The sequence below is a fragment of the Hydra vulgaris genome, chromosome 13 (assembly GCF_038396675.1).
Source record: "Hydra vulgaris chromosome 13, alternate assembly HydraT2T_AEP".
In the NCBI taxonomy this organism is placed as follows: domain Eukaryota; kingdom Metazoa; phylum Cnidaria; class Hydrozoa; order Anthoathecata; family Hydridae; genus Hydra; species Hydra vulgaris.
In genome coordinates, this window is record NC_088932.1 from 39,819,435 (window position 1) to 39,845,350 (window position 25,916).

The 25,916-nt window shown below is 30.0% G+C and overlaps 1 protein-coding gene and 1 long non-coding RNA gene across 2 annotated transcripts; both read left to right on the forward strand.

Annotated features, from left to right (window-relative positions):
* Positions 1-327: 327 nt before the first annotated feature.
* On the forward strand, positions 328-981 carry LOC136089882 (uncharacterized). Its single transcript, XM_065815975.1, has one exon. It carries the CDS (start codon positions 328-330, stop codon positions 979-981), a length of 654 nt encoding a protein of 217 aa, XP_065672047.1.
* A 5,302-nt stretch (positions 982-6,283) lies between these two features.
* On the forward strand, positions 6,284-7,440 carry LOC136090337 (uncharacterized). Its single transcript, XR_010643361.1, has 2 exons — positions 6,284-6,559; positions 6,773-7,440. It is a non-coding gene; the product is annotated as an uncharacterized LOC136090337 (long non-coding RNA).
* Positions 7,441-25,916: the final 18,476 nt, after the last annotated feature.

Genomic DNA, 25,916 nt, shown 5'->3' on the forward strand with positions numbered 1-25,916 from the left:
AATGGCAACTGGGTATGGTATTAGATTTGCAAGTAATTTGATAAAAACAATTAAGAAGGACAATGGAACAATTAAAGAAAACGTGTTAACATTTGATGAATATGATAAGGCGTTTAGTTTATGGTTATTAATAGAACAGCTTTTTTACGAAATCAAGATAACTACGAGAAACTAAGTTCATCCCTGAAGTTGTTCACTGAAGAATAAAACGTACTGCAATTAAAAGGACGATTTGGAAACTCGATACTGAGTTATAATAAAAAATATCCGATTATTTTACGCGATGGTCAACATATCAATTTTACGGTATTAATTATTGGCATTGAAATGACATTAAGTCAAGTTAGAGCAAGGTTTTGGATTATTAAAGGAAAAAAGACTGTCAAGAACGTTTTGCGTAAGTGTGTTATTTGCAAGAAGATTAATGGAACTACAGTACTACCTCCGTCAACTCCTGATTTACCTGATTATTGTGTAAATGTTTCTATGTTTTCGTTTCAAGCTGTTGGTGTAGATTATGTTGGACCTTTATATGTAAAAAATTACTTAAAAACTGATTCTGAATCTAAAGTTTACGTTTTGATTTTGACCTGTGCGTCTAGTCGTGCAGCTCATCTGGAATTAATTCCTGGCATGAAGATTGCTGCTTTCATCCGAGCACTCAAACGCTTCATTGCACACAGGGGTATACCTGATAGCATTACTAGTGACAGTTTTAAAACATTTAAATCGATTGAAGTGAAGACGTTTTGTTTAAATAAAAAGATTAATAAAAAGTTCATCCTACCTGCTTCCCCTTGGTGGGGAGGATTTTATGAAAGATTCGTAAAATCAGTTAAGATACCACTATTAAAGGTTATGGGAAAATCCCTCGTTACTTATGAAGAACTGCAAAAAGTTTTATGCGATATCGAATCTGTAATTAATAGTAGACAACTTGTGTACATGTTAATGAAGAAGCACTTACTCCTTTTCACTTGATGTATGGACAAAATATATTTAGAAATAATGTGAAAACGAATTTGTGTTTTGAGTTGGGTGATATCAAGAAACTTGCCACCTACTTAAGAAACTTAATTTATGCTTATTGAAAGCGTTTCAGTAAGGTTTATCTGAATGAATTAAAACAGCAATATTTATGTAATAAGCTTAATGATAATAAGCAAGAAAAGTTAAAAGTAAATGATGTTAATTAATGACAAAGTTTTTGTACCACGAAGTCAGTGGAGAATGGAAGTTATTGAAGGAAAGGACAAAGCAATTCGTGGAGCAAAATTAAAGGTTATATCGAATAAAGGAGCACCCAAGTTATGTTTCCAACCTGTCCGAAAATTAGTTCCTCTGGAGATTGATGTTGGTCAAGATAACAAAGATAAAGATGATAATTCGAAAAAAATGTCGGTGCAGTTGAAACCGATTTGGAATTGGAAGGAATGAGGCGGCGCTCAGGTCAATTAATAAACGTCCAACTCGACAGGCAGCTCTTGATGGACAATATCTAGGACAATTAAAACACGAATATTGTTGACAAATTAACAGAGGAAACGTGTTAATAGTGACAGTAATAATTTAGTAATTGTGAGGAAGCGTGTTAAAAGTGACAGTAATAATTTAATAATTGAAAGGAAGCGTGTTAAAAGTGACAGTAATAATTTAGTAATTGTAAGGAAGCGTGTTAAAAGTGACAGTAATAATTTAATAGTTGAAAAGGATCATGTTGAAAGTGATATTTATTATTTAATTATTGTAAGTGAGTGTTGTTAAATGTGGCATTTGTAACCTTATTATTGGTAATATTATTAATGGATAATTTATTGGTGCATGCTCTCCACAGACCTCTTTTTTATTATATTCCTGTTGGTGGAGCAGCATAGACTCTCTTGTATTTTGTACTAGTTTAAGTATATATTCTCTCCAAAGGAACAGTTTTTAACCCTCAAGATTTTACATATATATTTAAGTATTGTTAATTTAAAGATGGGCTATTGTGGGCTGTAGCCCCGGAGCCCTGAAACTGTAGAGCCCGAGGCTACAGAGAATGTATTTAAAGCTACCTCATTTATATTCTTTGGATTTCAGCATACTTATGACATTTAAATATATAACTAAAAATAGAAACATAATCATCATACCAAATAATGGAGTATTCCGTTTATAACATATGTAAGTATCGTAGGTGTTGTCAAAAAATGCAAAAAACGTTATGTAATACTTAAAGCCTATCCATATGTTAAGGAACGAAATTAAAAAAAACGTTATAGTACAGACCCTTGGCAACGGAGGGGAAGGGGGAGGGCAGCAGGAACATTTGCCACCCCCAATAACTTTGCAATTAAATAAGATTAAATAAATTGAAAAAATGACGAAAAAAAAAAAATTATAAAAATTGTAACATAGCAAAAACCAAAATTACGTCATGGTGCCCCATTTTTCACTACCGATATAATACAGAAAATCTATATGTTGTAAAAATCTGAAAAATTTTTTAGGAGTTAAAAATGTCCTTTAAAGAAAGGTCCTCATAACGATTTCAAGGAAGTACTGCCCCCCCTCCCCGATTATATTTTTTGTTCCTACGAGCCTGTAGCTTACAACTGTTTGATGTCACTTGCAATCATTTCTAAAGGAACTTTTCTGGAATTTATTTTTATCCATTTATTAAACCATCAAATTTAAAAAATTACAAATTTGTTTATATTTTTACAAAATTAGGTTTGTTGTCACTCGTATAGTTAAAAACTAATCATTGGAGAAAAAAATAAAACAAAGCATTAAAAAATCAACTAATGACTAGGAAAAGAGACAAACACATTTCCACTGTTTAAACTTTTGTCTGACTGATAACTACTGATTTTGTTTGTCAGTATAACCAAAAAAATAAATGAAAATTAACTATTAACTGAGAGTTAGCAAATGAATTCAAAATAAGCAAAAAACTTATGTTTAACTGCAGTTTGTAGTTTATATCATGTCCATGGCGTTTCTTTGAATGTTTCATGGAGGCAAAGAAACAAAGAGCAACTGCTACACAAAAGATTCAACTTCCTCCTCAAAAATTTACCCACTGTAATTCAACCTCCTTCTCAAAATGTTCCTATTGTAAACCAAATTCCCCCTCTAAAGTATACTCTTCGTAAACCAACCTCCTGCTTAAAAATCTACCCATCATAAGTCAACCTTCAACTCGAAAATCTAATCATGTGAATCGAGATTTCATATGCCATTTAGTAAAAAGTAGCAATGTTTCACGTCGTCGTGACAATTCAGGAATAAGACCAAAAACAATATCCTGTGCATATCATCTGCTAGTGGAAGCAAATGAAAACAATGTCATTAGAGTGTGCCAAAAATTATTTTGCACGACTTCGGACATAAGCAAGAAAACTGTTCAGTTTGTTGTAAAAAATAAAAATGAGATTGGTCTTTTCATACTACCAAATTCAACAAAAGGAAAAACTCCAGCCAATAAGACTTCAGAAATGCGAACCAATGCAGTTCGAGAGCACATCCTAAGCTTTCCTCAGGTCGAATCTCACTACTGTCGGGCTTCATCAAAGGCAAAATACCTTAGTCCTGAACTAAGTATTGAGGAACTTTATAGACTATACAAAGATGATTATTGCACAACGAAAAATATCACAGATCCAGTTTCTATCGGTGTATATCGAAGAATATTTGTTACTGATTTTAATATAAAATTTTTTATTTCCAAAATAGACCAATGCTCGATTTGCAATGCTTTTCGAAATGCCAGTGGTGATGATAAAGAAACGCTACGACCAAATTATGACAGTCATAAATTTCGTGAAAAGGAAGCTATGGACGAAAAAAAATTCTGATAAGACTGCATCTGCAGCTGACAAGTCCATTCGTTCTATATCTTTTGACCTCAAAGCAGTGTTATCACTTCCATTTGCAGGTGATGCACAAATTTTCTATATGCGGAAACTTGCCGGTTATAATTTTACTATTTATGAAACGTCGACCAAAAAAGGAATTTGTTACCTATGGGACGAAAGTGAAGGTAAACGAGGAGCCAATGAAATAAATACAGCTCTGTTAGATTATATGAAGTCTCTTCCAGTTTCTGTGAAGAGGGTGACTTCTTTTAGTGATACGTGCTCTGGACAAAATAGAAACCAATTTATTGTTGCGACAATGATGTACATTGTTCAAACAACTCACCTGGAATGCATCGATATGAAGTATATGGAGTCGGGTCATTCTTATTTAGAAGTTGACTCTATGCACAGTACTATTAAATGCAGTAAGAGCCATCAAAAAATTTACACTACACGAGAATACGAAGTTCTGATTGCTGCAGCGCGCAAGAATCCGTGTCCATATCTTGTTAAACCACTGCAACACACCGATTTTTTTGACTCAAAACAACTTTGCGGTAAAATTGTGAAAAATCGTACAAAAAAAATTAAAGGTGAAACCGTCAACTGGTTGAATATTAAGTGGGCAAGGTTTGAAAAGTCAAGACCGTTCATTATGCAGTACAAATATAGCATTACGTCGCCTACCTTTATGGAAATAAATGTACAGTCTGGAAGAGGACGACGATCCAACATCGAAGGATTAGAGCCTCAGCCATTGTATCCTACTCGCCTGCCTATTTCGTATGCGAAAAAAAAAGATCTCAGGCGCATGAAGAAATCGCGTGTTATTCCACCAGATTATGCCCAATGATATAAAAACCTACCGTCTGCAGTAGCCATGAGAGACAGTTTACCAGAACCAACTGCTGATGAGTCAGAAATTGATAAATCGGACTATGAAGACAACTAGAACTAAGACTTAGTTTTCTGTCTATTATTATTCTGTTACTATTATTATTCTGTTATATAATTTTATTATTACTATTATTATTCTGTTATATAATTTTGCTATTAAAACAATTTTTGTTCTTAACTCGGACTATGAAGATAACAAGAACTAAGACTTTGTTTTTTGTCAGTCATTTTTTTCAGTATTACTATAATAATTATTCTGTTATATAATTTTGCTATTATAACAATTTTCTGATTTTTCTGCTAATTAAGATTAAGATTTCACTTTGAATTTAATTTTGATTAAAAAAACATTGTTTACAAATTTTTAAATTCTGTTTAATTCACAGTTAATTTGAGTAAAGGTTCTATCTCCATGGTAATTGTAAAATTGTCCCAAAATGTTACTAATTTTAAAAAGTTTGAACCATGATTGTCATTATCTGATAGTTTACACAATCATAAAAAGCATTTTGTATTAATTAAAAAAGAATTTTAATTGAATTCATTATGTTTATAAATTTCAAAAATTCCATTCAACTCGCAATTAATTTAGGCAAAGGTTCTATCTCCATGATGACTTTTATAATTTGTGCCATACTCTCTTCAATGTTAATAATTTCAAAAAAGTTGAATTATTCCTATCATGTTTGATAGTTCTAATTGATCAAAAAACATTAACACTAACAAAAAATGAAGTTGCTGATTTATGCTTAATGCTCAAACTTTGTTTTTGTTCTCCTGCAAAACTACCCAAAATGGAGATAGAACCTCTGCCCTCTAAGGCGACGATTTATATTTATATATATATATATATATATATATATATATATATATATATATATATATATATATATATATATATATATATATATATATATATATATATATATATATATATATATATATAAATATATATATATTTATAGGTATATACATATATATATAAATCATCAAAAGGATTGGCTTGGCTATTTTTTTTTCAGGTACCCTTTTCAATTATCATTAATACCAATTGTATGTAGCTTTTGTTATTATAACTATTAACATATGTCGAGTTTTTTGTACATTCGTCAAGTAACTAATATTATTAAACAAACGTTTTAGGATTTACAGTCGAAATTAATATTATTTTTTAGAGTTTGTTTATGTTACTGAGCTAAAAATGTTTATTTAAAAAAAAAATTTCTACCCAAGAAAAAATAATAATAAAGACAGATAACCTTTTGAATTTTTTCGATTTAAATAAATTCTCAATAAATTTTATTAAATATGGCTTTAGCAACTGTAATAGGCAAAAAAAATTCTGACGGCGTCTACGACGACCTACTCAAAAACAATTTCACAGCTCTAGTTGACATATTTATGCCATTGTATTTTATAAAAAAGATAAAAAAAAAACATACAGTTATATTTACATAAAATATTTTGAACTTGTTTAACTACGTAGACATTGCGTCAAAATAAATATTATGTTTCTTTAAGTCCAGTATGCTTAAAAAAATCGTATAGATCTCTCATGTTTCAATGTTTTTTGTTCTTAACAGCAAAAATAAGTTTCTGCAGACAAACTGTTGAAAGTCTGACACTGTTTTATGAAAGTATTGCCAGCTGAAGAAAGTCTTGTGAAACTAAAGAAACAAGCTTGTAGCTCTAACAGCATATTGAATAACTTTAAATATGTTGCACTACATATTCTTGTATAATGAGTTTAAAATTCTCAAACGAAAAAAAAAGTATTACTTTGGTGAATAACAGCAACAACAACAAACAAAATAATGAAGGTAACATGTTATGTATTGGTGTACCTGTGTATATGTATAAGACAATTGTATTTTACAATTGTTACTTACTTGTAATCAAATCTACTTGTATTTCACGTGCCTAAAATTTTGGTAAATAACAAACATTAAATAATTGGTATTTTAATTAACTTGTATTTTGCGAAACTAAAATTTTATGATATCTATAAATGTATGTTGTTTCTTTTTCTTTAGAATACAAAACTTGTAATATCAGTTGTTTTTTTCAATCATCTTTTTGTTGCATGGTTATTTGAACTCAATGAAGGCATCAAGAGTAATTATCGATTCACGCGTGTTATCTCGATGTCGCACAATGAACTTACTGCGAACAAAAAAAATCTGCAAAATTTGTATCACAAAGTTGAAGAACTTTTAACGAACATGATAAGCATTAAAGAGGAAACGAGAAACGAAAATCGAAACAAAAGATCTTCTCAACTTAATCAGGACACTTCAAAGCAAATGTGTTCTGAAATAAAAAACATCATAACAAATGATAACGATACTTACGAGGTTGTTTTGAAGTTTAATTCAAACAAAGTTGACTATTTTAAATCTGCAATGTCTGTTATGTCAATGAATTGCGAATCAAAGAGTGGAGTGACATGTGAAACAATATATGAAACAAGAAAGTACGCAAAGTTGAATATAACCGGAGAAATAATCGACCTTATTGGAAACGTTAAAGAACTCAAAGTTGGGATTTGTTGCAAATGTTTAAAGGGATATTAACATACCTTAAAGACATTTTGTCATTTTTACGGTTTACATATAAATTATGTATTTTATCTATTGATTATTTTAATTATGTCTTTTGCCTTTAATAATAGTATAAGATCATAATTCTACTAGTTAATTTATTGATTGCTTTTATTTTTTTTAAATCTTGAAACATCTTAATTTCATTAACTACAGGTTGTTTTAAGATAACTAATCATTTGAACTAACCTGAATTGTTCTGCAGGCCTGGATTAATTATTTAGCTAACAAAGCATGAGTCTAGGGCTTCCCAAGCGTTCGGGGGCATCAAAAGTCCTAAAAAAAAAGTGCATATTGTCCCGGTAGTCGCGTGTGACTAACATGACATAAGCAAATTGCATATGTAATATTGTTTAATCCGTTTCACATTAATCACATTATTTATTCCTTTCCATATATAATTCTTTGCACTGTCAACACCACAACTTCTGCTGAATACATTTAACCATTCTTTGCGTCACCAATGGTTTGATCCAAACCCTTAGTGTTTCTGCTTTTTTATTCAACTATTTTATTTATAGCTTTTGAATTTTTTCAGAAGATTTTTAACTTCTTTTAATTTAAACCTTCTTGTAGCTTTTACGAAGCTTTGCTTGTTGACTCCTTACTAAGTTAGCTTTCACAACAAAACTTAATTTGACTAAGATTAATGGTTACACTTTTTACTTTCTCTTTTGTTTTCTTATAAGAGTCATTAATTCTAAAAAACCTACACATATATACAAAAAAAAGGCCACATATATACATACAGACGTCCATTATTAGTTCATTAAGTTATGAGTAAGTGTTGTATTATTAAGTTATCATTATGTTATGAGTTAGTGTTTATGAGTTATTGAGTTAGTGTTGTAATGAGCTTAAAATGTGCTTTTATCAATTTTGATAGAACAATTAATAATAGGTGCCCAAATATACTATTTTTTAGCTTTACTTTGCATAACTTTTTCAACAAAGTATTGTTTTAAAAAATGTAATTATGAATAATTGGAAAATTATACCTCAGCACATAAACTTATACTATTTATTCAATTTTTATGTACTTTTTTTGAAGTTGAAGCGTGTTCAGCTTAGTGGTGCACAAAAAAGTAAACTATATATAACCAACAATAAAAAATAGAAATTTACAAAGTTGAAATCAAAAGTAATATAACAATTATAAGCAAGCTCTCTGAAATAAGACCGCAAAAGATCTTGTCGTAACAACCTCAAAAGTGAAAACACATAAATATATATTTGTAAAATATATATATATATATATATAGCTTAAATATATATTTGTAAAAAAAAAAAAAGTAAATATAAATTTAATATAAACGTAAATAAGTATGTAGAAAGTAAAAAATTTGACATAAAAAAGATGCATTTATTAAATGGTACTATTTATTATAACCCAATATATATAAATAAATGAGGTTTTAAGTTTTTTTTTTTTTTTGAAAAGACATACGTACGATAGGTACGGGAAAAAACAGGCAGAGCAAAATCAAAATTCGGCAAAACAACCTTATTCGAAAGTTGTGGTGCCCAATAGGCAATGCAAAGTTGCTTAAAACTTGTGATAGAAAGGTTCATTTTAACAATAAATATTTCTCAAAAATGTATTTGCAATAGCGTCCTAAAGTTTAACATATTTCGCTATAAATTTTGAACGACGCATTCAATATCCTTGAAATTTTCACTGAGTATTGCTAATAATATTTTTAATCTGAAAATAAAAATATTTTTCAATAATAACATTTAATTAAGTAATCCAAAAAACTATAATAGTTTTTTTGCGGATCAAAAGTATATAAAGGGCGCTTGTAGTTTTATTAACAGGGGCGTCAATTTGTTTACGTTTTATGCAATATTTTAATTAAGTTTTTATAAAAAAATTAAATTAAATACTGCATAATTAAGCATATTGAATTTAATTTTATCAATGTTTCTCAATTCAAAATGGGACAAGAATTTAGTTTCTCTGTAATAAAATTAATCTTAATATCAGTCAAAGCAAAAATATTTCATTTTCAAGTTGCAAATCCATTTGATGATTTCAAGGCTACATTAGGACAGCTTGTTCAACAATATAAAGCTCAAGAAACAACCAAGTACTAGAAGCGAACAAGTTGACCCTAAATTAATTATAAAAAAGAAGAAAAATTTTTGGTACGAATGTCAAAAATAGATCAAAAAAAATCGGATGTGGTCTTTAACGCTAAAATACTGAATTTTATCAAATTGAATGATCTGTGTTGACCACCAAACGTTGTCTTTGAAATGTTTCCGTGTTTGGGAGAAAAATAATGAAGAAACCACTTGTTTTTGTAAAGAAGCGTAAAGTTCAAAGTTGAGTTTTGTTTTCTAAAAAAAATAACACTTAGGTTGGACACCAAATGAATGGACAAAAGTTTGTTTAGAGTGATCCGTGTATCTGTATGTGTATAAGGAGATCATCAATGAAAAAATGTTTTGTCATGCTAAAGATAAAATGCCACGAGGATGGATATTTTAACAAGACAAACATCCAAAGCCTCTGTGAGGAGTTTCTGTGCGAGCCAAAAAATTCCATTGTGAAATTCTCATTCTATTATTGCCGTCACAATGTCCTGATCTCAATCCAATTGAACATTTATGAAAACACCTAGGTTGTCAATTAGAGTTGTGCGTTTTTTGGGCAAAGAAAGCTTTCCTACCTTTATTTCAATTTAATGCACTTGTCTTAGATCGACCAAAATGTCTTGAATACATATCTAAATGGATGAGTGAATCACTCTTTTGTATCAACCAATTGAAAACAAATATATAAATTATGGAACCACCTAGCATTCAAAAAGATATTATTGTTAATGGTAATTTTATTATAAAATTTTAAGAAGGAATGCATTAGATTTGTTGACTCAGCAAACGATTAAACGATTAATACTTGACAATGAATTATAAAAATACAAATAAATAAGATTGTTAAAAACTGCTTCAATATATTGGGCAAAATATCCAAACAGCCGTTACCGTTTTTTAATTAGATAAAGGAATATTAGTTTAACAAAATGTTTTCATTTTTAGATAAAAAATATGATTAGCTATATTCAGTGAAAATTTAAGACATACTGAATGCGTTGTTCAAAAAATATAGCAAGATAAAGGGCTGTCCTTAAACTTTAGGACGCTATTTTATTGATGTTGCATGCCTACATGGTTGTCTCCTTTTGCCCAGAGAATTTTAGGGCCAACTTGAGGTTGGTTTCTTTTTATTCAACACCATTTATATTTTTTTGGCTTAGTCTTGAAAGTTTTAGTGATAAAACAAAGATATTTATTTGCACAGAAATAAAGTTATTTGTTTGAGCTGGACATGAAAAAGAGCTAACCAGCAAACATTCTATAGCAAAATTTCAGTAAACTTATAAAGATATTTTGAGCAATCTTCTGTAATATCGCTCATCGGTTACTTAGTGAATGACTAAGATATGTCGGAAAGAATTCTTTTTTTTTCATTTTTATATTTAATACAGTATGTTGATTGAAAACGAAAGAAAAATAGGTAAGCTTTTAAAAATTTATAAGAAATTGGGATATCAGTGTGTGACTTAGTTTTATATTTACATAGATTGAGACAATTTAATATTCACATTTACATAATTTTCACATCAGTCACACAGGCATATTAAAACTAGTATTCGAAAAAAATTACTAAAATTTTTATGGTTAAGTTTTTATTGTTTCTAGGCTAGCCTGCTCACAAATCAATAAACCGAGATATTGTTTCTCTTCTTTGCTAAATGATCTAGATCCACCCAATAAAGAAGAAATCGTCGCTGTCACACCCCCTTGCCCCATCCCTTTCTTTCTTTATCTTCTTTCCTCAATAGCAGAATTTAAAAGAAACTGAAAATCATTCCTTTCATTTGATGGTCTGGATCTGTACCTAGGTGATAAAAAGTATATATATATATATATATATATATATATATATATATATATATATATATATATATATATATATATATATATATATATATATATATATATATATATTTTATACATGTTTATTTTGCAATTACAAAGTATTTACAAGTAATCAACTACAGATTGGCGGTAAAGATATACAAATATAAATATCATAAACATAAAGTTCGTAATATACAAAGCAAAATAAAATATAGTTGCATACAACTCAGAGACATGATTGAAATAAGTACCAATTACAACAGTATAATAACGTGTACGTAAAAATAATCCGAGAAGTATATCTCTATATTCTTCCAATTTAAAGAACAAATACAAAAAATCAAAACAAATCTGCTGATTTTTCGGAGGAGTTTTTAGATGTTTCACTATAAGTTTATTTACCACATTTTAAAATAACGTTTGTGTATAAATATGATAAAACAACATTTGTGTAAGATTGATAAAAAGAAATACGTGTTTGTAGTTATAGGAAGCTCGCAGAAGACTTAAGTCAGTCTTGTCATCGAGTGCCTATTACAGAGGCGTGGGATGCACATGAAAAATCAGTTGCATACGTGGTATATATGTATGTGTTACATGTATACTTTGTTATTATTATTATAATTTATTTATTTTTATCCATGTGTATTAAAAGTTAAGATTTTTTTTTTATTTGTTTAAATTTAAAAGAGTTCCTTATAGTTGTTTAACTTGATTATCGTTTTAGCTTTATTTTCAGAGAGTGTTCATTGTTTAAGTTTAATAAAGACTCATTTCTAGAAACTAATTTGTTAAATAGATTGGGACCACGATATGTAGTTGAGAATTTTGAGAGTCTTGTTGTTTCAAACGGTATCTTAACGTTGCCTGTTGCTCTTGTATTTTATCTAAATATATTGTTTTTAAATAAGTGTGCTGTAAAATGTTCTGGAACTAGACTTAGTTTATGTTTGAACATGAAAAGTATATTTTGAAAAATATTTATTTGAAATATATTTACTGCGTTCATTTGTTCCAGTAAGGGTTGAGCATGATTAAATTTGTTTTTGTTGTATACGAGTCTTGAAGCGTCTTTTTGTCGTAAGTAAAGTGGTTCTAATTTACATTTATGGGTACTGCCCAATGCTATATTGGCATACATGAGATAGCTATGTATGAATGAAAAGTAGAAAATTTTTTGGCTTTTTTTTTGACAAAAATGGTCTTGCCTTGAAAAGTAAATCTATGTACTTTGATGTTTTTGTGTTTATGCAGTTTATGTGGGGTTTCCAGGAAATGCGTTCATCAATTAGAACTGTTAAAAAATTTTGTATTCAGATCTCTTTTGATGGTTATATTTTCTATATTAATTGTTGGTAGGTTTACGGGTATTTTTTTTATTTGGTTGATTAGAGTGGAATAGTATGTATTTAGTTTTTTCTATATTGAATGACGGTTTATTTGATTTAAGACATATATTAATTTTTTTTTAGTTCAGCATTAGTTTTTTTCAAAGAAATTGCTTTTTCTATCTATAACAACACACCGCTGTCTGATCTTAAGGTAGTTTTTAACCAACATAAAGCTTGATTTTTTATACGATAGTTTTTCTATTTTTTTAGTAAAAAGTCATGGTTGACGGTGTAAAATGCCTTTGACAAATCAACAAAGATCCCTAATGTGATATTTTTTTTTTATAAATAATCTACTTAACCTATTTAAGAGGTCAAGGATTGCATGCTCAGTCGACTGTAGCTTTTAAAAACCATATTTACCATTATTGATAGTTTTGTTTGTTTTTAAATAGTCATTTAGTTTATTATAGATTATTCGTTCTAGATGTTTTGAGAATACCGAAAGGATTGAGATTGGTCTATAATTTAATTAAAGAATTGGTTTCTCCTTTATTTGTAGATTAGTATAATTTTAGAAATTTTTAGTTTACCTGGTACAATACCTGTTGTAACTGATGAATTAAATACTTGGTATATTGGTTTACGTATCTCCTCAAAAACATTTGACACTACTTTGCAAAAGATGTCATCGATTCCTGGGGACTTGATTTTAAGTGATTTCATAGCTATTTCAAGTTCATCTTGATTTATTTCATTGAAATTTAAAGAGCAGTGTGAGTCTGTTTAAGTAACTTTTAAATGTATTATTTGGGCATTGAATTTTTGATGCAAGATTAGCATTAATGTTGGCAAAGTAGTTGTTAAATTTATTGTAACTATCTCGCCCGTTGTTTGATTTACTTTCATTAATTATCACTCTTAAAGGCATTTTGTTAAAATTAGATTTACTATTACCAATTATTTCCTTCATAATGCCCCATGTCTTTTTTAAGTCTTCATTAAATTTTTGTATTAGATTAAAATAATATGAAATTTTTTTATTTTTTTATTTTTTCAAATAGGTTTTTGTATTGCTTGAAGAGGTATAGGTTCGCTTCGCTTCTATTTTTTAAATATTTTACGTATAGTTTTTGTTTTTGTTTTGAGAATTTTCTTATTATTTTTATTATCCATGGACAACTTAAATATTTTGCTATAATTACTATTTCTTGAATTGGAAAACTTTTATTACATTGTAGGATAAATAAAGTTGTAAAGTTAATGTACGTAGAGTTTGTGTTTTAATGGTAGACCTTATGCCAGTTTGTTGCCGATAACAAGTCCTTAAATTTTTGAGTTTTATATATATATATATATATATATATCTATATATATATATGTATATATATTTATATATATATATATATATATATATATATATATATATATATATATATATATATATATATATATATATATATATATATATATATATATATATATGTATGTATGTATATATACAGGCCCTATCAGAGGGAAAGCCATATGGGCCATATGGCCTGGGCTTCCAATTTTTTTGGAGCCTCACATTTTTAAAATACATTTTTTAAACACCAAAATAAACATCAAAAAAATAATTCAAAATATCAAGTAACTCTAAATAATTTAACTTTAAGTTAACTTAAGTTAAAAAATTAATTTCTTTTTCATAATTACACATTTCTAACCTAAATCCGATTCGATAAAGATTACGTTGTGTAATGATGCAATTAACTCTCCGTCGGGCGCCTTTTATTAAATTGATGCAAGTCAATAATTTTTATCTCGTACGAATTTTTAAGTTATCATTTATTGTTCTGCTTTTTAGTAGCTTCATTTTTTCTCCTCTTTTTTAGTTGCATTTCATCAAAGGGGATTAAATTAATTTGTTTTGAACTGTTTCTTGTCATTTTGTTGAAACTGATATATTGCGCCTTTGTACGTAACGTTTTGTACGTTAACCTTTGTACGTTACATTTTGTATCTTTGAGGAAAGTAATATTTTTTTCTGGTAAATAACTACTTAATTTTTAATTACAATTCAATATATAAATTTGTATAAGTTTGATAGATGTATATTAGGTATATGATAAATTTTAAATCAATTAGCCTGGGGTTCTAAATGATAAACTTTTGCCTGTAAATCATAGAAATGACATTGATTTCACCATACCTTGAAAAAACTTCCCGCACCTAAGACAGTTTCATATTTAACCACACAACACGTAGCGGCCCAAAGGCTATTAATTATAATATGTCAGCTTTATATACACATGAGAAATACATGAGAATGAGTACCTACACTGTCCTACAGTATTTGTAGTGATGTTAATAATCTTTCAGATTAGTGTATTTTTATTAATAAATTTACAATTAAGATATTTGTTTGTTCTGCAAGAAGAACGAATGTCCTCCATCAACTTTACAGCTTTCTCGGCTACTATGTTAGATTGAGGCACGTCAAGCACTGATGGTTCCTTCTTCCAGTGGGTAGAGAAGCATTTAACAGCTTTGGAACACTTAAGTTGGGATATTGCTGACAGCAGGTCTTCATAAGCCGTCTCTGTATAGTGCTGGTTTGAAAACCAGGCCCGCGACCATGTAGTTGCAACAAAATTGCAAGTTATCCTCTGCTGTTCTCGCCAGTTTGGAAGAATGAAAAATGCAATAAGCGCAAAAATGCCTCTTGAGTTCCACCTGGCACTGTGCAGTGATGGGGTCTTGTGCCATTTGATACGAGGCCATTTTTCCTCATTTTTGTAAAACTTGTATGCTCCACAAAGCTGAAAAAAAAATTTAAAGTCATCTCTCCAGCAAAGGTTCTCATACTCTGCTACCACTGCTGTGCCCTTGTTTTTTTTAAATCATCATAATGCTCCATAATCTCATCAATAAATTTGTAGTTAATGTTAGGCGACTGTGACTGTATAGGAAAAAAGAAATCCAACACATATCGTAGAACAAAATCAAGAATGTGGTGTTCGCAGCCGATGTATTGAGGTTCATCAAATCCCTTGTCTCGAAATGTTTTCTGAAGCTTGGCTACAACTCCATTCTTGCCACCAGTATTTACAGCTGTTGTGTCAGAGATGATCATCTAAATACTGTTCCATGCATTGTAATCATCAAGTAGGTCCTGTAGTGCTTTATATATGTTTGCAGAGGATCCACTGTCACAAACCAAAATGCCAAGTTTTAATGTTCTTTTGTCATTTTTCAAGCACACAACTTGGTACTCAGTCTTGTCAATTTTCTTACCATCAAAATGCAAAGAAAATTTCTCTTCAGAGATCAGTTCCATGAGGCGGTTCTTAACTTGTTCTGCATCTCTGATTATTCGACGCCAGACTCCAGACTGTGATGGTGTTGGGACACAAACTCTATCCTCAGCCAGACTTTGAAGCACCCGTGACATTTTTCTGGTTGACAAAGAGTGACTAGACACTAGTTTGGCAGCAGACTTAGTTGACTAGCATGTTGCACCCTTTCTAGGAGATTCTCCTGGAACTGCCTCCGAGTCACCACTGCTGTTTCCTTCCTTTGAATCCTCACTATCGCAGGAGAATGGTACGGAGATAACCGCTTGGTTTGTCGAGGGTTCTGATGTGCTTTTGGCCCTTTTTGATGGATGGATTGTTGACATAGGAGCCACTTTCATAGTTGTATATCCCACCCTGCTTCTGATTCAATTTGTAATTTGTACAGTTGTTTGTCCTCACTAAAAAGCCAATTTCTATCTGGTTTTGTTATATCGAACAGATGAGCAAGATTTTCTTCAAATACTGCATTTAATCGCTTTCTGTGTTTCTCAAATAATGTAATAATTTTGTCAACGTTAGCAGACACTTGTTGTTTGGAAGGAACAGGAAAATTAAACTACTGCCAAAGATTCATCAATTCCTCGGATATTTTTGTTAGTCGATCATGTCGTGTCTTTCAATTCATCAAAGAGTCCCAAGAATCTTCCAACGATATCTTTGTTGGAAGGCATTTTACACAATTTGTCACTCATATCCTGTTTTACCTGTGGTATATTAGGATGGTGCTTTGTGCTTGATTTCAAATTTTGTGTCCACATTTCACTAGCTGCTTCCACAGCTGATTTTGACTTTTTACTTTTAAAGGACATATTTTCAAAAAGAAGCAGTAAACAGCAGATCTTGCAAATTAATACTGCAAATAAACCAAAAATTGTTTGAATGATATGAACAACTATACAATATACAATATTATATATTTGCAGTTTTAAAAATCAAAGTCAAGCTTAAGGAAGTAAGAACTGGGAACAAAATCAAGTCAAAAATTGAAAAAGTTAAAAGTGGTGAGGTGCTAGGTGCGTGAGATTTTTTTGTGATCCAATGAAATAAACCTCAAAACAGTGATCTATTGGTAAAAGTTCATCAAATGCAACATCAGGAAAATTAAAATTTTGAAAAAAGTTTCTTTGTCATATACGTAATGTATATGTTTATTATGTTTTCAAATTTTAATATTTTCAGGTAACATTAAAAAGAATAGAAAATTTAATAGTGGTGCTAGTAAAAGGCGGCTGAGAAAAGATTAGGCTGAAGAAGCATACACCAACTCAAAGAAAATATATTCGTTTTTAAAAAAATCACAAAACACAGTTTATATTGAACCAGCAAACGAATCTCAAAGTGTGAGTGACAGTAGTAATATTGAAAATGAAGTTGCTCCAATTGCAGAAGACCCGAATTCGGAACAACAACCAGCAGAAAATTTAAATATTGTAAACCAGGAACATGTTGAACCTAAGATCTTATTACAGGAAGATGAGAGTGCAAATAAAATTCGAGATACGGAACCAGAGACAACAGATCAGACTCATCAAGATAATTTGGTCAATATTATTGACATTGGGATTGTCAACAAGAAAAATTCTAGTCAAGTGAAGTCTTTTCTTATGATTACTTGCTTTGAAATTCCAAATAATATTGTTCAAGACTCTAATCATCATGCATTTCCCTATCGTTTATTAAACAAAACTCTTACAAATAGAAAAACATGCAAAAGAGACTGCTTAGGGTTCCTAAATTCAGTTGATAATTTACTTTTATCTGAACTCAAGACTGAAACTGAAAATTGGAAAAAATTATTCCAACGTATTATTGATGTTATTCTTTTTCTTTCTGAACGCGGATTAGCATTTTTAGGTTCAAATCAACAAATAGGCGATCGAGCAAATGGGAACTTTTTCGTTTATTGAACTTCTTAGCAAATATGACCCACTTTTAGCTTAGCATGTTAAAAGTGTTCGAGAATTACAACAGTGTCAGCAGCAAATGTAAGCTCATTATCTTTTAAAACGAATTCAGAACAAATTTATTGATATTTGTGGTTCATATGTTCAAACAGCAATCCTCCAGGAAATTGTAAAAGCAAAATATTTTTCAATAATAGTTGATGCTACTTGCTCGTACAAGTAGCAAACTGCTCTGGTTATTCGTTGTGTCAAAGTTTTAGACAATTTAAACTTTTTAGTTGAAGGAAGTTTTATTTTATTTGAAAATTTTTCAAAAAAAAACTGGAAGAGATATTGCTGCTCGAACGCTAGAAATATTGAAAACTTTGAAGCTGGATTTCGAAGCCTGCATAGGTCAAGCTTAAGACAACGGTGCTAACATGGCTAAAAGGTATAACAGCGTGTTAGCGGTTTTGTTAGAAAAAATCCAAACTGAATGTTTTCTAGCTGCGGAAATCACACATTAAATTTAGTTGGTGTCAATTGCGCTGACACATGCAAAGAAGCAGTAAAGTATTTTAGAACAATTTAGCAAATGTACAATTTATTCAGTACCAGTCGTCAAAGGTGGTAAATTCTAAAACAACATCTTACTGTTTCGTTGCAAAGAATGTCCAAAACAAGATGGTCAGCACGGATCGGTGGTGTTAAACCAGTTGCACAAAATTTGAATTCAATAAGAAGTGCTTTAAATAAACTTGGGGTGCTTTAATTGACAGCCCAAACTAAAATGGAACTCAATGCTATTCAAAGATATATCTCCAAATTTGATTGCGTTTTATGCTGTCTATCTGAGTGATCCTACTCACACTGATTCATCAGACAAATCTAATCATTGAAGCATGCCCTGCTACTTTTGATGTTGAAAAGGATAAAATTGAAAATCTATGTGCGGACATTCAAAGGTTGCGTTAACAATTTCATAAGATTTTAACCGAGTCAAAATTTGTTGCAAAAAATATTGATGTTTGATGTGAATTTTTAACTAATCGTCATTTGCCAAGTCAAAATGTTGCCGAGCTGTATTTTAAAATTAATGTATATTTTGTCATCATTGACTCGATTCATTCTGCCCTCACGCAACAATATCAGTCGTTTCAAGAAATTTGCAAACTTTTTGAAGGTCTATGGCAAGAATCTCACAGGAACTTCAAAATGAGGTTTTATTTCAAAATTATTACAAAACCTACAGTGTTAATTTTAAACTAGGCTGCACACCAAAAAAATTGCAGGAAGAAATTCTTGGAGTTGGTCTTTTGGGTGTCCTTCCAAACATTAAAGTTGCATTACGCATTTTAATCAGTTTGTCTGCATCGACGGCTTCTGGCGAACGCACATTTAATGTTTTAAAGCAGATAAAAATTTATATTCGTTCAACTATGGGGCAGGAACGATTGAATAGACTTGCTATGCTGAATATAAATTACGATATTGCACTAAAACTGGATTTTTCAAATACAATTGTTGCATTTGTACAATTGCTGCATTTTTAGAACAAAAAGCAAGAAAGGCATTTGTGAAAATTATATAAAACTAATTTATTCTGTTTTATATACATTTAGTGAATTTTTTTAAATTTCATTTTTAAAATGTGACCATAGTTTATTCATTCATTTATAGCGATTTGCAAATAACTACCTATTGAAAAAAAGCCAATAAATAAAAATTAATGAATAATTAATTCTGTAAAACTCATCCATTTGTGAAATATGAATTGTAACATTCACAATTAAGTAACAGTGTAACACTCCACTCGTACGGTCTTACCTCAACCTCCCCCAATTCCCTGGCCTCTCTAAAAAAGCCTTCCCTATATATATATATATATATATATATATATATATATATATATATATATATATATATATATATATATATATATATATATATATATATATATATATATATATATATATATATGTATGTATATATATATATATATATGTATATATATATACATATATATATATATATATACATATATATATATATATATATATATATATATATATATATATATATATATATATATATATATATATATATATATATATATATATATATATATATATATATAATGCTGTCCCAAAAAGATATCATAAATTGAACTTTAATGTGCGGAATTACATTTGGCATAAATTTATACGTAAATAGAAAAAGAAAAAATTAAATTTTTAGCTCAAGGAGAAGGTTATTTAGGTGAATTTACTTTTATATAATACTTTTTAATAAATATATTATGATTTAAAATTGATTTTTATCCGAGTCAATTTTTATTTATGTTTTGACAAAAGCATGGCTAACAATAAAAATAAATGATGCGTGTTTTATAAACAATAAAAACTAATGATCCGTAAATTTAATTTAAGTCAATATATAATAAAAGTAGAAATCAAATTTAAAAGTTGTTTGAAACCAAAAAACTTATCTTAAACACAAGTTTGAATTTGTATATAAAACTTATTTACCAGTTTCACTATTTCATTATTAGTTGTTTTTTCATTATTAGTTGTATACAATTATCCTGATTCAATCAACTACAACTAAATGCGTACAATGCGGATTTTTTAAATGAAATAAATAGATTTTAGAAAATGTCTCTAGACATAAATTGTCAAGTTAGTTCACTCAGAACAGATATTGATGATGCATCAAAAGTTATAAGGAAGAGAAGATAATTTTATTTGCTAGGGTCACTTTTACAGAGTTTTGCCCCTAATAGATTTCCAACAAATGGAGAAATGCTAGAATGTATTACTAGCTTAATCTCAAAAAAGCGATAGGTAAGTCTGTAATTAATTAACAAAAACATTTCATTTTTTACATGTTTAATCTTAAATTTTAATTTTTTATTTTTTCAGTACAACACAGATCAACATTAAAATTGGTTTTCCAGCTGCTTTCGGGAAGACGTACTTAAGATGCTCCAGGTTCGCTGATGGAGTGTGCAGAGAGAACACCAAGCAGATATTTACTGGTGTCTTTATTCTAAGAGAGCTTTTCAATTTATGTGAGCAGGCTGGGTTTAATGATGTTTTCATTGTGACGGAGCAAACTATCAAGACTAGAATCACCAAGAAAGTCAAGGAATACCACACTTTAAAAATGCTAAAAACAGTAGAACTACCAGAGGGTAGCTACAAAAATAAGATGAACACTTTTTTGAAAGAGAGCAATACTCTCTTCTTTGTTAATAAAACAAACATATTTGATTTAATAAAATGTGATAAAAGTAGGGATGATGAGGCTAAAAAGGAAGACATAAAATTTTTGAGGCTTTGTCTGAGAGGAAATATGGTCAAGTTTGGGAACATGGACAATATCTTTTGTAATAAGAAAAAGGAGAGTAACTATTCGGACGGTGACTTATCAATCACAGATAGTGACAATCAAACTGAGTGCGACGAGCTATATTTACCTCCAGCTAAAGTCGAGAAAAAACAGAAAATGTTTCAGAGTGACATCAAAATTGCCTTCAGTTAAGTATGAAAGTTGTTCTTAACAATTGGATTTCAATTATGACCAAATTAGGGATTGGAGTCAGGCCGGGATTGTGTCTTTTGTTTTCTCTTTATAAGGCTGGTGGAGCTGAAATTGATAATATGTCGACATCAAGATCAACTCTAAACAGAAAAACTCATAATGTTGTGGAGTCACAGATAATTAGAGAGGAAAACATAGGTAAAATAAGAGGTTTAAAAATTGTGATACATTTCGATACCAAGATTTTCAAGAGATACGATTGGAAAAAGGAATATCTAAATATGAGGACAGCATTGCTATTAGTGCACCTTCACCAGAGACTGGTCCACAAGGCTTTCTTCTTGACATCTTAAAAATCGAAACCTTTAAGGGAAGTGATCAAGCCAATGCAATTCAAACAATGCTTGAATACTATGAAATGTCGTATCAGATTATCGGATTGTGTTCTGATACAACATCCAGTTACACTGGTAAAAATAAAGATGCCGTAAGCATTATTATTTCCTATGCCCTTAAAAGATCGGTTCTCTGGTTAATGTGCAGAGATCAAATTTATGTAAGGCACGAGGCTCATGTAATGGAGAAAAATTTTGGTTCAACAAGTGGTCCCAGCAAGAAACTTTATGTAATTCTCCAAAAACTATTATCGCAGATTTACGAAGATGTATACAAATTTGAGAGAATTGTAAAGTTTGACTGGTCTCAAGATGCTTTCAGACCCGGCTCGTAACTGTTTAAACTTGCCTTGGATACTAAAGAGTTTTATATCACAGCTCTTCATAAGAATACATTCCAGAGTGTTGATTACAACTATCTTTGTGAGCTTCTGGCATTTTTTCTAGTAGCTGAGTTATCGAACTTTTTATTTAAACAGACTAGTGCTCATCATGAAGCAAGATTATGGCTGATTGTATATACTTACTGGTTATTCAGATGACTCAAATCAACCACCCTGCTGATTACAAGACAGTTGGAAAAAATACAATAAACCATCTGAAAGCTGCAACCAACTACATTGTATTTTTTCATGGACTCTTCTTTCTAAAAAGCCCTAATGCTTCTCAAACATATTCAAATGATTTAAAGGCGTTCAATATTGCTTTTCAGCTACAAACAGTAGACGAGTTTAAAGAATTTGCAGCAATAAAGAAGGTTCTTTACCAAAGTCTTATTAGTGATACTTGGTATTTGTTTCAGCAACAAGTAATTTTTGCTCTTGCTGATAAGGATCTGAAAACAGAAGTTAAGACCAACACGTCAAACAAGCAGCTTTCCTATGATATCCCTGAGTTGAAAGATCTGAATAATATTAGGCCTTAAACTAAGGTTGAAATTATTCCTTCATCAAAATTAGAAGACTTTGCCAACGAGCATTCTTACCTTTTGATATTTCAAACTTTTTATTTTTCATAGTTTTTGAACGTTAAAAGATATTTGTGTTAATTTTAAATTTTATCGATGAATATAGATTTAGTTGAGAATAGTAAAAATATATAGTATCAACTTGTTGCTCTCACGTTTGGGGCAGTTGTACCTAAAGTTTTTGAGCTTTTTTATTCCCAGACTCCAATCATTGCAATTTTTTGTAAAGCATCCTTATTTGACTTAAGTATAAACATATTTGCTTGGAGTTTGTTCTATGTCTGGATGTTAACCTCAAATGTTAACAAATGCTGTATCCGCGCATGCTCTTGCTTTCTTAAAATTATTTGCTGCTCATTTTTTTGCTTTTAAAACAAATTTCTCCGTAAAATTGATGATTTATTATGTAAAAAAATTCACTTAAAGATTTTATATATATATATATATATATATATATATATATATCTATATATATATATATATATATATATATATATATATATATATATATATATATATATATATATATATATATATATATATATATATATATATACACACACACATATGTATATATATATATATATATATATATATATATATATATATATATATATATATATATATATATATATATATATATATATATATATATATATATATATATTAGGGTAATCCTTATTTTCGAAAGTTCATATTTTTTCAAAACTATTTGTAATTTTGTTCAGTTAAACCAAAACATTAAAAATACAAAATTTCAGCTCAATCCGATAATATTAACACGTGCCGCATTGGCCTTAAAGTTTCATGCATCTGACTGTCTAACATGCTATGACGATGCTATGCGCAACTAACCACCAAGTTCATTCTGAATTCGCTACAAGCGCAACTACAAGTCTCTACAAGTCAATTTTGTTTTTACATATTATTTGTTCAATGCTACATTCATTTTAGTTTCGTACATGAAGTGCATAAGAAAAGACGTGCTATATAAGTAATTGATAAAAGTGCTAAAATGTCCACTTTTCGAAAAAATATTTATCTAGTTGGAGTGATGAAAAATCAAATCTGCGGTAGTAAATTACCATGTAAACGAGATGTTTTGAGTGTACTTTTTTATAACATAAGTGTGTTAAATTTAAATCTTAATGACAGCAGTGCTTTAGTTATTGATGAAGTGGTCGTTTTTTGGAAAAAAGCAAGAATCCCAGTTCAAAACCGTTCAAACTGTATTTCGAAATTAAAATCTTTGTACGATAATGTCAGAAATTTAGAAAAATCTAAAAATAGAGATACTGAACGGCAGAGAGAAAAAGAAAATGATTTTAAAGAAGATTTAGACAACCATTTCGAAATTGCCACCTTAAATGCGTTAAATGAGATTAAAATTGCCGAAGATAGAGAATTTTTAATTAAGCAAAGGGAGAAAGGTAGAGGAGATTGTATGTTGGGAGTAGATATCAAATTATTACGTAAGGAAAAGCGGAAAGAAGAACGCACAGCTGCAGAGTTGAAAAGAAAAGAAGATTTGTTGAAAAATTCTAGTTGTTCGATTGCATATTTTGAAATGGAAGATAAAGAAAACGAAGATTCACAGAAAAAATTGATAAATCAAGACAACAGTGAAGATGACACATATTTAATATCGGAATCTGAACAGGGTCCATCTTCAAACAAGAGAGGACGAAAGACGTTAATGACACCTCGCCTGGCCGCTGCCTTGGACAAATGTAAAGTGAGTGACATGGATGCAATGCATATTATTTCTGCCGTCCTAGAAGCTCTTAATATAGATATCACCGAATTTGTTCTCAATAGATCGTCTATCAAAAGAAACAGAGAGATTTTGCTGAAGATAAAATATTCATCAATAAAATTGGTAGGAAATGATGCAAATTTTATTGAAGTGCATTGGGATTCCAAATTATTGCCTGATATCACAAAAAATGAGAAAATTGATCGGCTTTCTGTGATCGCGGTTGGTTTAGATTTTGAACAATTATTAGGAGTACCTGGAATTGCATCATCAGGAGGATCGGAAGTTTGCTCTGCTGTGTTCCATATCACTGATGAATGGAATTTAACCGAAAAAATTCAAGCCTTTTGTTTGATACCACAGCATCAAACACTGGACGTATAAAAGGAGCTGCAGTTCTGCTTCAACAAAAGTTAGGGCGAGATATTTTGTGGCTTCCATGCCGACACCATATATTTGAGGCTGGTGTATTCACGAGGACAAAATCAATTGTAGCATCCGGCCCTGAAATTGCTCAATTCAAAGCACTGAAAGAAAACTGGAGGAATATTGATAAAAAGAAATTTTTAGATTATACCAGCGATGAAGCCGTTTATAATGCACTGAAAGATGTAGCGCCCGAAATTATTTATTTTGTGAAACAAAAACTTGCAGAAGAGCAACCACGTGATGACTACAAAGAGTTTTTGCAATTGACGCTCATTTTTTTGGGAGATAAAACAAATGTGAGTTTTAGGGCCCCGGTGCATATCATTTAGCGAGATGAATGTCTAAAGCAATTTATTGTTTTAAACTTTTTTTATTTCGCGATCAAATGAAAATGAGAAAGGATAATTCAAAACTGAATGCAGAAATTTGCGTTTTCGTTGTATACTGTTATGTAGAGGCCTGGTTTTCAGCAACGAATACTACAGGAGCTCCCTTAAATGATATATATTTTTTGAGAAAATTGGTTAAATTTAAAAATATTAATGAAAACATTGCAATCATTGCAATAACAAAGTTTTTAAACCATTTATGGTATCTAAATGATGAGTGTGCTGCCATGGCAATATTTAATGATAGAATTGCGAGAGTTGAAAAAATTAGAATGGCTCAAAAAATTATGGAATGTGCAAGTAAAAACATAGAGACTGTGAATGAAAAAGAAGAAGAAAATGAAGAGACAGAAATCATTGAGAAAAAACTATCGTTGCAAATCCGAGATGTCCAAAATTTTGTTCAAAAAGATCTACCAACTGAATTATTGTCCGCCACTTCACTTCATTATTTAAACGAATTGTGTTGAATTTCTTCAGGACAATCCGCTGAATTGGGAAAACAGAGAGGATTATCGCACAGGAAAAAATATCATTTCAACCTTAAAATGTACAAATGATATTGCAGAAAGAGGAGTGAAGTTGATTGAGTATTACAATGAAAAAATGACGA